The sequence below is a fragment of the Fringilla coelebs genome (genome assembly GCF_963513975.1).
Source record: "Fringilla coelebs genome assembly, chromosome: 2".
In the NCBI taxonomy this organism is placed as follows: Eukaryota; Metazoa; Chordata; class Aves; order Passeriformes; family Fringillidae; genus Fringilla; species Fringilla coelebs.
Window position 1 is genome coordinate 77,274,552 of NC_140029.1, and position 13,719 is coordinate 77,288,270.

Consider the following 13,719-nt stretch of genomic DNA (forward strand, 5'->3'; position numbering starts at 1 on the left):
ACTACTGGATCATAGTTCCCCTGGCTGTGTTTGTACATATTTTTGTAAACTGTTCTAGACAGCACTGAAATGAAATAATATCAAAATAAATTCAGTTTCACCCACCTCTTTTCTAGATCATTTTAATCTGTTCAAATATACAATACTGTCCTGCAAACTAGTGTGTGGTGGTGCAGCTTTGAATGGAATGTACTGTAATGCAGGAACAGAACTGAGCAATGAGATGCAGGAACTTCATAAACCTATTTTGCCAGCAAAGCCAATATATCTTTTATATATTATTTGCTCAGAGACTCTATTATATTTCTTTAATATTTCTCAATCCATGCTCTTTACCAGTAAGAGATAAAAATGTTAAGAAACTTGCTTGGGATATTTGGGAAGTCCTAGAAGGCATTTTGCCCAAATGAGGAAAAAATGAAGCAATGTTGACTTGTTTTCACTCTCAACACCACCACATCTCTCTTACCATTATTAGCTATATTTCTCTAGATACTAAATTACATGAGTTTCAGTCTTTATTCTGTTTCTGAAAAGGTTGCATTTTTGCACTATCCAGACTGCAGAAAAGCAGAGCAATTAAAATGCATATATTCTGAAACACATTAAACTCTAGTTTTATAAATTTTACTGGAAAGTTATGAATTTCACATAAATCCTAAAAGCAACTAGTTGAGGCATTTTTTTCAGGTATGCATGTACACCGAAGTCTATTTGAAGAGCATCTGTGGTATTAATAGTGAGTATTGAATGCCAGGTTTTTTCACAGGGTAGCAAACATAACTTGGTGGACACCAGGTTGAACATGAGCCTGTGCAGCAAAGAAGGCCAGTGGCATCCTGGGCTACATTAGGCAGAGCACTGGCATCAGGTGGTCCAAAAAGGACTCCCATTGATAAGCACATGTTGTACTGACAGGAATTCTCATCTTTTGTTTGCAGCCAGAATAAACTGGGATCCCTCTGATCCTCAGATCATTTCTGAAGGGCTGTATGCAATTGCAGTGGTGTTAAGTTTCTCACGGATAGCCTACATCTTGCCAGCTAATGAAAGCTTTGGACCACTGCAGATATCACTTGGCAGAACTGTGAAAGACATCTTCAAGTTTATGGTGATATTCATCATGGTGTTTGTGGCTTTCATGATAGGCATGTTTAATCTCTACTCCTACTATCTGGGAGCAAAGCAAAATGAAGCTTTCACAACGTGAGTACGACTAAATTGTAACCTTTCTTTTCTTAACAATAACTCAGTACAATACTAAATGTTCTTTGCAATGCTACCATATTTTTGGATGTGGGGACTGAAATCTCTTTATCAAAGCCAAACAAATAAATAAATAGGACAAATAGGAAAAAGTACCTCAGAAATTTGGACTTATGTTTATTTATAAACTGATCAGGAGGAAATATATGCATTTAAATTAACCAACCTGAAAAAAAAAAATCACTATTTCCACACCCTTTACCCTGAATTTACCCATGACTTTACCCTGGAATTGTGGAATAGTAAAAACTCAGCAGGAATATTATGGTCCATAAGACTAGTTTTTTTGAAAACTGAATTTTTGAAAATTTGAATGATTTTCCATTAGATAGATATCCTGTCTTCTTCTTAGTTTCGGAATATTTGTCATATTAATGGTGAAATAATTTCCAGTAAGTGAACTAATGGTACAAATTAAATAAAGTATTTACAGGTTAATTATTTTAAAGATTTTAACAGAAAGCTTGTAGTATGTAGATTAAAGTAGTTAACAAGTGAATCATTGTAATATTCTTTTGAGGATGGATATATGATTCCCAAAACCATCTGATCTGAATCAGATGGTTTTATTGTTAATCCTGTTAGGAATCTTGTGTTAAGAAACAGCCTGTACCAATGAAATTAGACAGTCTACTTTTATGAACAGAGGTGGAGCTCAACATTATGATAATGTAAAAATTTGTACACTGTATAAAAATCATAACTGACAATTTCTACAATAAGAATATAGAGTTTTTCTTTAATAACATATACATGTGTCCAATTTCTCCTTTTAGTGTTGAAGAAAGTTTCAAAACATTGTTCTGGGCTATATTTGGACTCTCAGAAGTTAAATCAGTTGTTATCAATTATAAACACAAATTTATTGAAAATATTGGTTATGTCCTTTATGGAGTCTATAATGTTACCATGGTCATCGTCTTACTGAACATGCTTATCGCAATGATCAACAGTTCATTCCAGGAAATTGAGGTAAAAAGTCCATTTATGATGAAAAATCACCCTATTTACTGTTACAATTAATTGTCTCAGGCTCCTGGAAAATTTTCTTGTTGACATCAAGACAAGTACCACATAAGCTTTTGGAAAATTTTAGAAGAAAATATTAATGTCACTGTTCATTTTTATTATAAAATATCTGTCAATTACTTGGTTGCTTGTGCTTGCAATAGTAAGAACCTGACTGGAATAAGAAACTACTGGTGAACTGTGTTATGTTCCTGAAGAGTTATATGGTGTCACTTTGTGAATCTTTCATTTGCCTCATTTGTAATTACTTGAGAAGTGTCCTTTTTGTTGCAAGGTCCTGTGCCTCGACCTTGCAGGCAGGTCTCCAGCATGCTGTGCTCTTCTTTCATTGAAGAAAGCATTGCTCTGGACCTCTGCAGTGAACAAAACTTTACTTGGCAAAGTAATCAGCAGGGCTGCTGAAGTCCAGCATGACCTTTTGCATTCCATGGAAAACCATGGAGGGCTAAACCATTATCAGTGTTTAGGAAAAGTAAGCAGATCTCCAGGAGCTGGGCCATCCCAGACTTTCCTAGGGGATGCTCTTGCCAAAGCATTAAACTCAGGTTTGATTCCACTTTGGTCCCACATTCTGGGCTCTGACTGGGGTCTGTAGCATTGTCAATGTAGAGCAAGAGCAATACACTGTCTAGGGATGTTCACATTCTTCTGGATCAGGAGGCCACAGGGCAAATTTATCAGGTTTGGAGCATTAAAAATACAGTGACAGGACAAAACAGCTTCTAAAAACAGGTTCAGCAATATTGAGTCATGGCCTCAAACTGATGTCAGTCCTTTCTGCAGAAAAGCCTCTTAAAATTTGCAGGGGAAAATAAAGTGTTTTGGTGGTCATAAATGATAAACATAAACCATGGTGATGATAGTAAATCTGGTTTAATCATATATTTGAGAAAATTGAAGGAATTAGGTAAGAATTACCTCATCTTTTTTAACTTCATGTTTAAAGTAATAGAGTCTATAGACTAGTAATAGAGTCTGTCATTGTGATCCTGCATTGCAGAGTATTAGCACTCACTCTGGAATAAGCAACATTCAAATGAAATCCATTCTGTTCTTCTGCAATTGCATTATTTAAAATGGATTAATAAGAACAGTTCCATTCATTGAAATTTTGTTTTTCATAAGTCTTGATCTATTTGAGATTTACTTCAGCCAATTACACTTAAAACACACATAAAGTTTAGCTAGAGCATCTTCAGTAGCCAGAGTGGTATTAACAGTGTCTTAACTGCTGTGTTTTTGTTTTATAGGATGATGCTGATGTAGAGTGGAAATTTGCAAGGGCTAAACTTTGGTTTTCTTACTTTGAAGAAGGAAGAACTCTTCCAGTACCCTTCAACTTAGTGCCAAGCCCAAAATCTTTGCTGTATCTCCTAATCAGAATCAAAAAATGTATTTCTAAACCATTTTTGTGCCAAAAGAAAAACTTTCAGGAAGATGCAGAGATGAACAAGGTAATTTTTTTTCTTTTATATACTGACTTTCAGAAGATAAAGCCAATTTTAACTTCATTTTTATTATTGCCCTGCTTTATTTATGAATTTGCCAACATACTTAATTCATACTGAATCAGTCATCAGTATGGGAGAGTAGAATGGAATGGAATGGAATGGAATGGAATGGAATGGAATGGAATGGAATAGAATAGAATAGAATAGAATAGAATAGAATAGAATAGAATAGAATAGAATAGAATAGAATAGAATAGAATAGAATAGTTTAGTTACAATCCCTGCTGAAGTTCAGGTCCAATGACATCTCCTGCTTTCCCCTTATCTACAAGTCATTTTATCTCAGAATACCATCTAGATGGTCAGACAGATTTTACTTTTCATAAATACACACCTGCTTTTTCCATTCACCATCTGTTCTTGCATGTGCTCCAAGAAGTTTCATTTTTCATTACATTATTTTGCCAGTTACTGAAGGGAGGTTGAGTGGCCCAGGGCTGCTCCTATCATAATTTTGACCTTTTTTGAAGTTGGATCTGACATTTGCCTTTCTCCTTTTCGGCACCTCTCCCAATACCCGTGGTCTTTCAGAGATGATAGCATATTTGAAAGGGGTGCATCTGCTCTCTCAGATGTACCTGTGGATCCAGCACTCTGGACTTGCCTGGGTCAAGTTCTTCCTGCCTCCTTGAATTCCTTCACTGAGCACAGGGGCCTGAGAAACTGTTGATGAACCCTGACACAAAAAAGGCCCTCGAGTCCCTCATTCTTTACCTTCATCCAGCTGTCACCTAAATCCCTTTCCCACTGCCAATAGGCCTGCATTTTCCTTGTGCTGCCTTACATTGCTGTTGTAGCAATAGTTCTTACTGCCCTTGCAAATGTCAGCTTAAGCCAAGCTTTGTCTTTCCTAACACCACCCTCACATGCCAGGGTAGTTTCCAGAGTTCCCCCTTGGTAGCCTGTCTGTGCTTCTACTGAAAAAGCCCTTTGCTTTTATTGAAAAATATTTTATTACCTGTTTTACTTACACAGCTTCAGTTAAAAGCACTTGAGTTGATTCACTGGACTTGCTTAGTCTGTAGCAGGTGTATTTTTCCTGCACTATTTTGGTGTGGATCATTTCAATTGCTTGAGAAAAACATGGACTGTTAGGTGGTATTGGAAATGTAAAGACTGGCACTATTCTAGCACTATTGTAATGTGTTGGGGAAGAAGAATTGTGCAAGGCAGCTGATCAGATGTAGTGAGTAGAAAGGTGTCCATATGTTAATGTACAGAAAAAAAAAAGAATTTGTAATGGTGGCAAAACAAAATTTTCTTCAATGGAAATTTAAGTGTGGAAGGATGTTTGTTAAAATGGGCTGTGGTCTGAGCAGAGGCCTGTTCAAAGTTAGGAGTTCTTGAGTCTGTAGTCAAGAGCCATTAGTCATTAGACTGGGGACCAGAAAAGAATTTATGTGCATTTATCAGTTCACTGTCACCAGTGTGACAAACACATTTTTGCACTTATTAGCTTAAGAGTAATCATAGAAAGAAAAAATGGACTTTCAGGGAAAAATCCTGTGCCTCTGGGTAAGTTTATACAGTTTATGAAAACAAATACAGGTATTACAAACACTATTATCAAAGTCAAAATTGTTTTTAAGTTCAAGTGTCTCATCTCTATTACCCGTAATTTTTCTAGTGTTTCACATATCTCACTTCATCCTAATGTATTTGGGAACTAACAGAAATGACACATGCATTTGGTCAGGTTTTTAATGAATCTGACATTTGCAAAATTTTTCTTCAAGCTTCCTGATGCAATCCGATTTTAAAACCTCTGTGAGTGATAAAGCCATCAGTAAAATGCCATCAGTTGTGCATTTGAGGAGATGCATATAAACTTAAAATTGAGTGGTGGTGGAAAACAACAAATGGTTATTTTCCTAGTTCACTTACTGTGAATTTGAAAAGCACATAAGTAGGTTACAAGCTTGTGTTAATGACTTTTTAGCATGAAATTTATGTTCCCATAAAACAGGTACTCTCATGAGTCCCATTTATACAGACTAAGGAAAGAAGATGTATTTTTATCATTCCATTCAAGCCTAGCAATTCATGTTTTCTAGCATATTTCTAGAAAGGTGCAAAGTGTAATAATTACCAGTTCTACATAAAACAGTAGCAGGTTTGTCAGCTTTTACAGCAGTCCTTCTGAAAGAGAGCTGTAGGGATGTAAACATTGTTTATCAGATTTTTTCCTAGCCCTGAATTAATTTTAAGTCTTCAAATATTAATGCTTTTACACTCAGTTCAGATTTTGTTATAACTAATCCTAAATGAAATATGCTTACTCTGCAGCCAAAGCAGCTATAAAAATGCAAATCAAATTTTAAAAAATCAATTTTACGTTGAAAAACATTAGGTGTCTGAGTTGTGTTTATTAATTTCTCAGGTTTTGCAGCAGATACTGGCAGATGATTACATTTTTGCTCACCTTTTGGGCTTCTGCATGCTGAATTTAGCTGAATCTTTGAGCTATTGCCATCCTGTGCACTTTCAAGAAGTAACTGAAGTGGTTTTGTGTTACCTTTTGATCCACTGTTGACAATTCATTATTGTCGAGGCTGTCATGGCATCTTCTCAAAGGCACTCTCAGGTTTTTGGGATTTTGACTTTTGATTCACTTAGTGCTGAGTGGGTTGATGCTGCCATGGCTGCTGAGCAAGGAGCTACCCATGTGGGGGGCTACTATAAATAAAATGAGCTGTGGAAAGGTAAGGAAAGATTTGGCCAGCCCAGACCCAAGACTTGATGACTGTGTTTGTGATAGTGAAACATGGGTAGCTTTTCTGCGTATTGAGGCCAGTTCAGGAATGGCTTGCCCCTATTTGGGTAGTTTTCCTCACAAAGCAGGAAACCTCTTGTCCCTAAACCATTCCAGTTGCCAGACTGTGCCTGGGAAGATAGAAGGTTGCTCTGGTGTGAGTCCTGCCTGGGAGGACAGTAAAAGTTTACTGGTGGAAGACATTGCCCTGCAGTAAGGTTAACACATGCTGGAGTTCACTGATCCAGACCCAGCCTGGGGATGTTCTGCTGCAGAGCCTGCATCTTCCCAGTGCAAAAGCTGCAGCAGCTTCAGAGTGAGGGGGAAGACAAGAATCAGGGTGGGAAGGAAGAAATGCTACTCCTAGCTCCAGCCCTGCCCTGATTATTGCCCGCAGAAAACGAAGCCAGATGCTGACAGTGCTAAACAGCAAGTAATTTACATAGCTGTGTTCAAAGTGTAGTACACCAGAAATTAATTTTCTTAGCCATATCTAAATACAGTACTAAAGACCGTGAAGATGTTTTCTTTCAGGCTGTTGATTAAAATCCATAGATTTCTTTTTTCAGGCTAGAATTGGCATTTTAAACATGGAGTGAGTGAGAAACTCAAACCAATAGAAAGGAAGAAAGAAATTAAGAAAAAGGAGAGTTAAAAAAAAAAAACCTATTTTGACTTCTGTATTAAATTTTAAAATTGCCTTGGCATTGAGAAAGTTTATTGCTCAAGTGTCACAGAACTTGTTCATCTTCCTGAGCTAAAAATCAGCAGTGAGAGATGACATAATTAAATTTTGTTCATTAAACATAGCTCTCCAGAAAAGAAGTAAGGGACAACTGTTTATTGAAGTAGCTTTAAGCTCTCACTCAAACAAGAAAAATAACTTTATTTTTCCTAGTGTAAAACAGTATTTTTGAAATTTTCACGAGTGGCATCTGGTTATAGGAGCACAAACTGAGTCACTTACTGGGAACCCTCCTTTTTGATCCAAGAAAGTACAATCTTTTGGAATTGCAAGTTGACAGCAGCTTCTGATTTAAGACATTATTAAAGTGCTAAAAAAACCACCAACAATAATTTCATTACTATTCTGATTGCATTGAATTTTAAGTAATACAAGAGAATAATGAAATGAGAAGCAAGTTTAAAGTAGAAGGTGTTTTCAAAGAACAATGATCCATATATCCTGCATTTCCTATTTCACCCCACACTCTAGAAGAATAGTTATTTTAGTTGGGATTTATATAATTGTTTTATTTAATTTACATAATTTCCCCTCCGGTTACTCATATTCAATAAATGTTAACTTAAAAATACGGATTCTAGGTCAGTCACCAATGTGACCAGCTGAGTGTACTCTAGTACTAATTTTGGAGAAAGAAAAAAGCCATAGGCAGGAAGCTTAAAGAGAGTTCAAAGAGAGCTTAAAGAGAGTTAAAAAATGTTAAATGTGGTAATGAAATCTTGGCATTCTCTGCCACCAAGTGGTCATTCAGCAATTTACAGTGGATCTTGTGTCCTGTTACTGGTACACATAAGAAGATCTAATGAAGTTACAACTTCTGATTTACCTGCCAACTTTCAAGGTGGCTAATTAAAGGCACATTATTATCTCAAAACTGTGCAGGAGGGTGAAGGTTAAGATAAAGGTATTACAGTCTGCCTGGTTTTACAAGTTTGCAGTGTCATAACTCATCTCACCACATATTACCAATTTTTGCTATTTCAAGTGAAAATCAAATGGTAATTGAGAAGTGGATTAACTTTTGAGGTGAAACAATGTAACATAAGTTTGAAACTGGTAACCAGCATGACACATGGCTTTTAAAATATGTGATAAAATACAGAGTAAATATCAAGGCAACTTTCCTCTGCTGCTACAGAGGAAGCGTGATCTTACTCTTATTCTACTGTATTATTTCAAAAAATGGTGCATGAGAAATCCAGGAGCTGAAATAGCAGGAAGAATTGTTTTTCTCTTTTAACCCAGTATTGTAGATGAGGCACAAGAAAGTATAATTAGTTCGAAAATCCTGAAAAACATAGTGATTACATAGTGATTGTGTAAACTCACTAGTCATTATTTTTAGTTATAAATCAGATACCTAGTCTAAGTTAAAAAATTTTGATAAGATTATACTTTCTAATATATATTCAAAATATTAGAAGTAGCATTATTCAAGCACAAAAAAATAGTAACTTGCCCTTTTTATACATGCCCGTCTACATGTAGATAAATATACAAGATAAATATTAATTGTTTTATATGTTTTACACTATTTATCTTTTACTATTACTTTTGCTTAGTCAAATAAACATAGACTGAATAGATAAATAATGGGTTTTTTAAAGAATATGGACAAATAGATTTGTGAATCTTTCTGAAGAACCAAAAATTCCCAAATTCAGTGTACACTTTATATTGATTGTCAATGAATATATTTTACCAATACTTTTAATCAATTTTTGTATCAAAATACAAGCCTGATCTAATAGGTGTCCCTGCCAATGGCAGGGGCATTGCACTACCTGTTTTTAGATGTCCCTTCCAACACAAACCATTCTGTGATTCTACGGAATGCCAAACAAAATCTAATAGTGTTCAAATTATTCCCAGTGTACAGCTGTGTAAGCATCGAATCCTGCCCTATTTTTGTCCCCAACAAATTATATCCCATCATATCCCACAGAGTATTTAACAGGCTTCAAAGTGCCCCAGTCCAGTCTGCTTATCAGTAGATGCTCGACATATTAGGACACAACATAGAGAGGTTCAATGGAAGTACAAAACAATCCTACGGGATTTGAGACACTGCACTGATGGTTCCATCCTTTGAAAGAGCAAAAATTTGATTAGACCATGTATAATTTCAGGGAACTGAATTTTTAGTGACAGTCCCACTTACTCCTCATCCACATCCACCATGATTTCTATTTCTTGCACTGCCATTTGTTGAACTGGCCCTGCTCTTTATCTAAAGTAATACCATTTGGTTTTGCAGTTTCTGGTCACTGTTACTACAGCCCAGTCATTCAGCTGGAGTCCCAGTTCACCATTTTGTGATGCCTTAGGTTTTCTGTCACAGGATATATACATGAAATATACATATTGGTCTTCTGTTTATTTTGCACTATAAAGAATGTTTCTGTTTCAGCTTGATCAAAGGAAGCAATCGAGTATAAGAAGCTCAGATGAAATCCACTTAAACAGTTTAAACAATCCTCCAAGACAATACCAGGTAAAGACCAGTTTATTTTTAAATAAAATCAAGAAGTAGTAGAATTGGCAGACTGATGGCATGAGGACAGTTTTGAATTTATGCTAAGTAAGATGAGTCAAGAATAAATCCACAGACCTTGTATATATCAGAAATAAATGAAATGGTTTAGGTATTTGCAGTACAATTTGAGGGTGCTTTTCACTGCTCTTTGTTTCTTAAATGGTATCCTAATAGTGCAATGTATTTATCTGCGTTAGAAAAATGTTCTTAATTTTAGAGTTGAGTCCTCAACTGTACAATGTGAACTGAGAAATCCAAAAATAAACCCCAAATCTTACATTCCATTTGCTGAAGCAGATCAGCTTATTGTGGCACATCTCTAGATACAAATGCCTCAAGCACTGCAAGTGTCTGTCAGCCTTTATCCTATCAATGCAGTCTGTTTTTCCTTTGCCTCCTAAACAACTGCAACGAGCCTTTGTGCAGTTAACTATAAAGAGACCCAGCACAGTCCTCATAAATCTCAGCTATTGTGGTCCTGCTGGAGACTGCTTCTTTCCTTCCTGTAATACTGCAAAGTGGGTGGAGAGAAAGAAGCAAGAGGTGCCTGGGCAATATAAAAAGACAATCTGAATGAAAAAAGGTACAGAAAATGAGTATATTTTATTGATCCCAAGAGAGACTTTCCCTTGGGCAGGCTAGCTTCACTCCACTTTTATGCTATGCAGTGTCTACAGGAGTCTGTTCCAGAAACTCCCTCACTTTTTCACAGCCAGTTTCATTATGAAACTAAGGGATGGATACTAAGATTAAAAATCGACCCCATAAACATGGAGTGTGGCTTTGTATTTGAAAGATTCTTGGATCATTATAATAAACAGTACAGCTGCTGACCTTGCAAGCGTGACTGCAGTGATGGCCTGGGACCACTAATCTGAGATGACTCACCTCAAAACCAGCTCTGGTCAGCTCTGTTATTGTGGAGACAAAAGCAGACATATAAATCTATGAATGTTTTCTATCTTAAAATGGAAAAGAAGAAGTATTGTGTTTTCATGGGCTACACCCTATGAAAATATTAAAGCCAAAGGCAGAAATACATATCCTAAAATGTACTTGGATACCTTGTTCTTTTTTGAGTAATTTGAGTTGTTGGGAGAATCAGGGCCAGAATTCATTTTTTTTCTGGAAAGGTGAAATTTACAATAAGTTTGCTGGCCTAGATTCCCCTTATTACTGGCAGAGAGGTTGGTCATTCTCATGGTATGAGCTATTTGGTCAGTTTTAGGTGTCTTAGATGAGTTGTGCTCTCAGGTTTGCTCATTTTATCCATGGAAGGAAATAAAGATGACAGATATGTCTATTTACCTTAGAAAGTATCTGTCATTGGTTAGATGAGTCCCAGCTGAGACACTTAAATGACTTAGAATTTTGGATCCCATTTTCTGTACATTGGGAAAGCATAACTTAGCAAATATATCAAAATAGGTTCAAATAAACTAACAACAAAAGGATTTAGCAACTAGCAATGCTAAGCAGGGTCATTATCATCTTTGGGTAGCAATAAAGGCCAGATGGCTTCATCTACTTGGAGATCAAAGATGCAACTGTATTAATAGTTCTTACGGCCTCCAGTGGTAGGTTTAAGCTTTTGAATTGTAACATTCATAAAATTGTCTTTAGTTCTCTAACTTTCAAGTACATATAAATATATATGCAGAATCATAAAGGTTAAATATCACCTGTAGATGAAAGCAGAGATTTTTACATTCAATTTCTTTAACTTGTCAAGTTCTACACTGAAATATCTGAATGCAGCAGGTCATAATTTAACCCATCTGTCAACTAAGTACCACACAGTTGCTTACTCACTGCCCCCACACTGCCCCTTCTAAGTTCATGGGATGAGGAGGAGAATCATAAAAGGTAAAACTTGTGAGTTGAGATAATTACACTTCACTAATTTAAAGAAATAAAAAACAAAGTAGTAGTAGTGGTAGTAGCAGTAGTAATGAAAAGGAGAGATAGAGGAACAGTGGTCAGCCCTCAAGGCCAAACCTCCCCCGGTTTCTATACTGAGCATGATGCTCCATGGTATGAAATATTCCTCTGGCCAGCTTGGTTCAGCTGTCCCAACAATTCTCCCTCCCAGCTTCCTGTGCACCTGCTTAGCAACAGAGCATGAGGCCTTGAAAAGTCCTTGCCTTTGGGTAATCACTGCTCAGCAGCAGCTAAAACACCAGTGTGTATTCTCATACTAAACCCAAACTCACACTGTACAAGCTACTAAAAGGAAAATGAACTCTTTCCCAGATGAAATCAGGATGAGAGCTCTTACTTTCAAATGTCATAACAATATTACTCCAACTAAGAAAACTCTTTTTTCCTTTCCTTGTTTCTTCTCTGCAGAAAATAATGAAGCGTCTAATTAAAAGATATGTGTTGAAAGCTCAGATAGATAAGGAAAGTGATGAAGTCAATGAAGGTGAGTATGCTGGTGAATTGTATGTTTCATCAGAGAATCAAACTAAAGTGACTATGTATTTCCAAAATACTTAATCCCCTTCACACTTGTTTACAAGTACAAGAGGTAAAATTAACATGCTGTTGAAGAGATGGGATTTATGTCTCTTCTCTCCCATCAGAAACTATCACTCATCTGACAAGCATTAAAATGTGTTGCTGCATTCTAGTAATAATAGAATCACAGAATAGTTTGGTTTGGAAGGGCCATTCAGGGTCATCTGGTTCCTTAAAGATCTGGTGGGCTGGGAAGTGCTGGATTAATGATTGGATTCAGTGATTTTAGAGGTCTTTTCCAACCTGAATGATTCTGTGATCTCCCTTGCAGCAGGACAGCATCTTCCATCAAATAGATCATGTGAGTTTTGTGAACTCATGGTCTCTCACACTTTTGCCTTCAGATTTGTTTGATTCCTGAACTGCATCTTCGTATTCCTATCCCCAAGACACCATTCCACTGAGGTCAGCTCAGCTGGTCAGACCATGGTGCTAATAACATCAAGATTTTGGGTTCAATCCCTGTGTGGACCATTCACTTAAAGCTGGACTCAATGGTCTTTGTGGGTCCCTTCCAACTCAGACTATCCTATGATTCACCAATGGGCAGCAGAATATCTACTTCTTCTGTTTCAACAAAGAAAAAAAACGATATTTGGGTATGCTGTTTTTCCTTTTAATATTGTGATCTTTTAAAATCTGTTACAGGTGAATTGAAGGAAATTAAACAGGACATCTCAAGTCTCCGGTATGAACTCCTTGAGGAAAAATCTCAGAATTCTGAAGATCTGGCAGAACTTATAAGGAAACTTGGGGAAAAACTGTCACTTGACTCTAAGGCGGAAGAAAGCAAGAGATAACCAAAATAAGATATGCAACAGAATGTTAACAATTCACTTAAAGCCATATTTCTGTTTTCCTCAAGTCTAGCTCACATTTCTAAAAAAGATTCAGAAATGAAATAATTCCAATTCTTTATTAAAAATACAGTGGCAAATCCTCTAGGTCTACAGTAGGGAGACCCTACCACTTCAGTTAAGATATTTATTCTTTACCTGCTGAAGAATAGTTGATCTGAGATAATTCAAGTACACAATTTATCATCTAAAATTCCAGTGGAATCTTGATAAGCTCAGTCACTAAAGATTAAAAGCATAGATCAAAACTTTTCCTATGTTAACTGTTTGTTTTTTTGCAAATTTCCTTTTGTAACCATTCTTATGTATATTTTAGTGAAGCAAAAGAGAAAAATCCAGGCTTTTACATATATACATGTATCAAAAGCTATTTAATTTTTCCAGCATTCCCAACCAGCAAAAAAAGAAAAAAAAAGCTTACTCCCTTTCTTAAGAATGTGTAGGATATTAAAATGAACTTAGGAACGTTTCCATGTAGGAGTAGGTATCAGGACACTCAGAGC

The 13,719-nt window shown here is 36.3% G+C and overlaps 1 protein-coding gene across 1 annotated transcript in view; it reads left to right on the forward strand.

The window, feature by feature from the left end:
• TRPC6 (transient receptor potential cation channel subfamily C member 6) overlaps positions 1-13,363 on the forward strand; it is a 74,134-nt gene extending 60,771 nt beyond the window's left edge. Inside the window, exons 7-12 of the mRNA XM_084227071.1 lie at positions 942-1,206; positions 2,043-2,238; positions 3,546-3,749; positions 9,714-9,797; positions 12,189-12,264; positions 13,008-13,363. Of these exons, the coding sequence (XP_084083197.1) occupies positions 942-1,206; positions 2,043-2,238; positions 3,546-3,749; positions 9,714-9,797; positions 12,189-12,264; positions 13,008-13,159 (977 nt within the window). The 3' untranslated portion in view covers positions 13,160-13,363. The remainder of the gene's footprint in view (positions 1-941; positions 1,207-2,042; positions 2,239-3,545; positions 3,750-9,713; positions 9,798-12,188; positions 12,265-13,007) is intronic.
• The last annotated feature ends 356 nt before the right edge of the window (positions 13,364-13,719 follow it).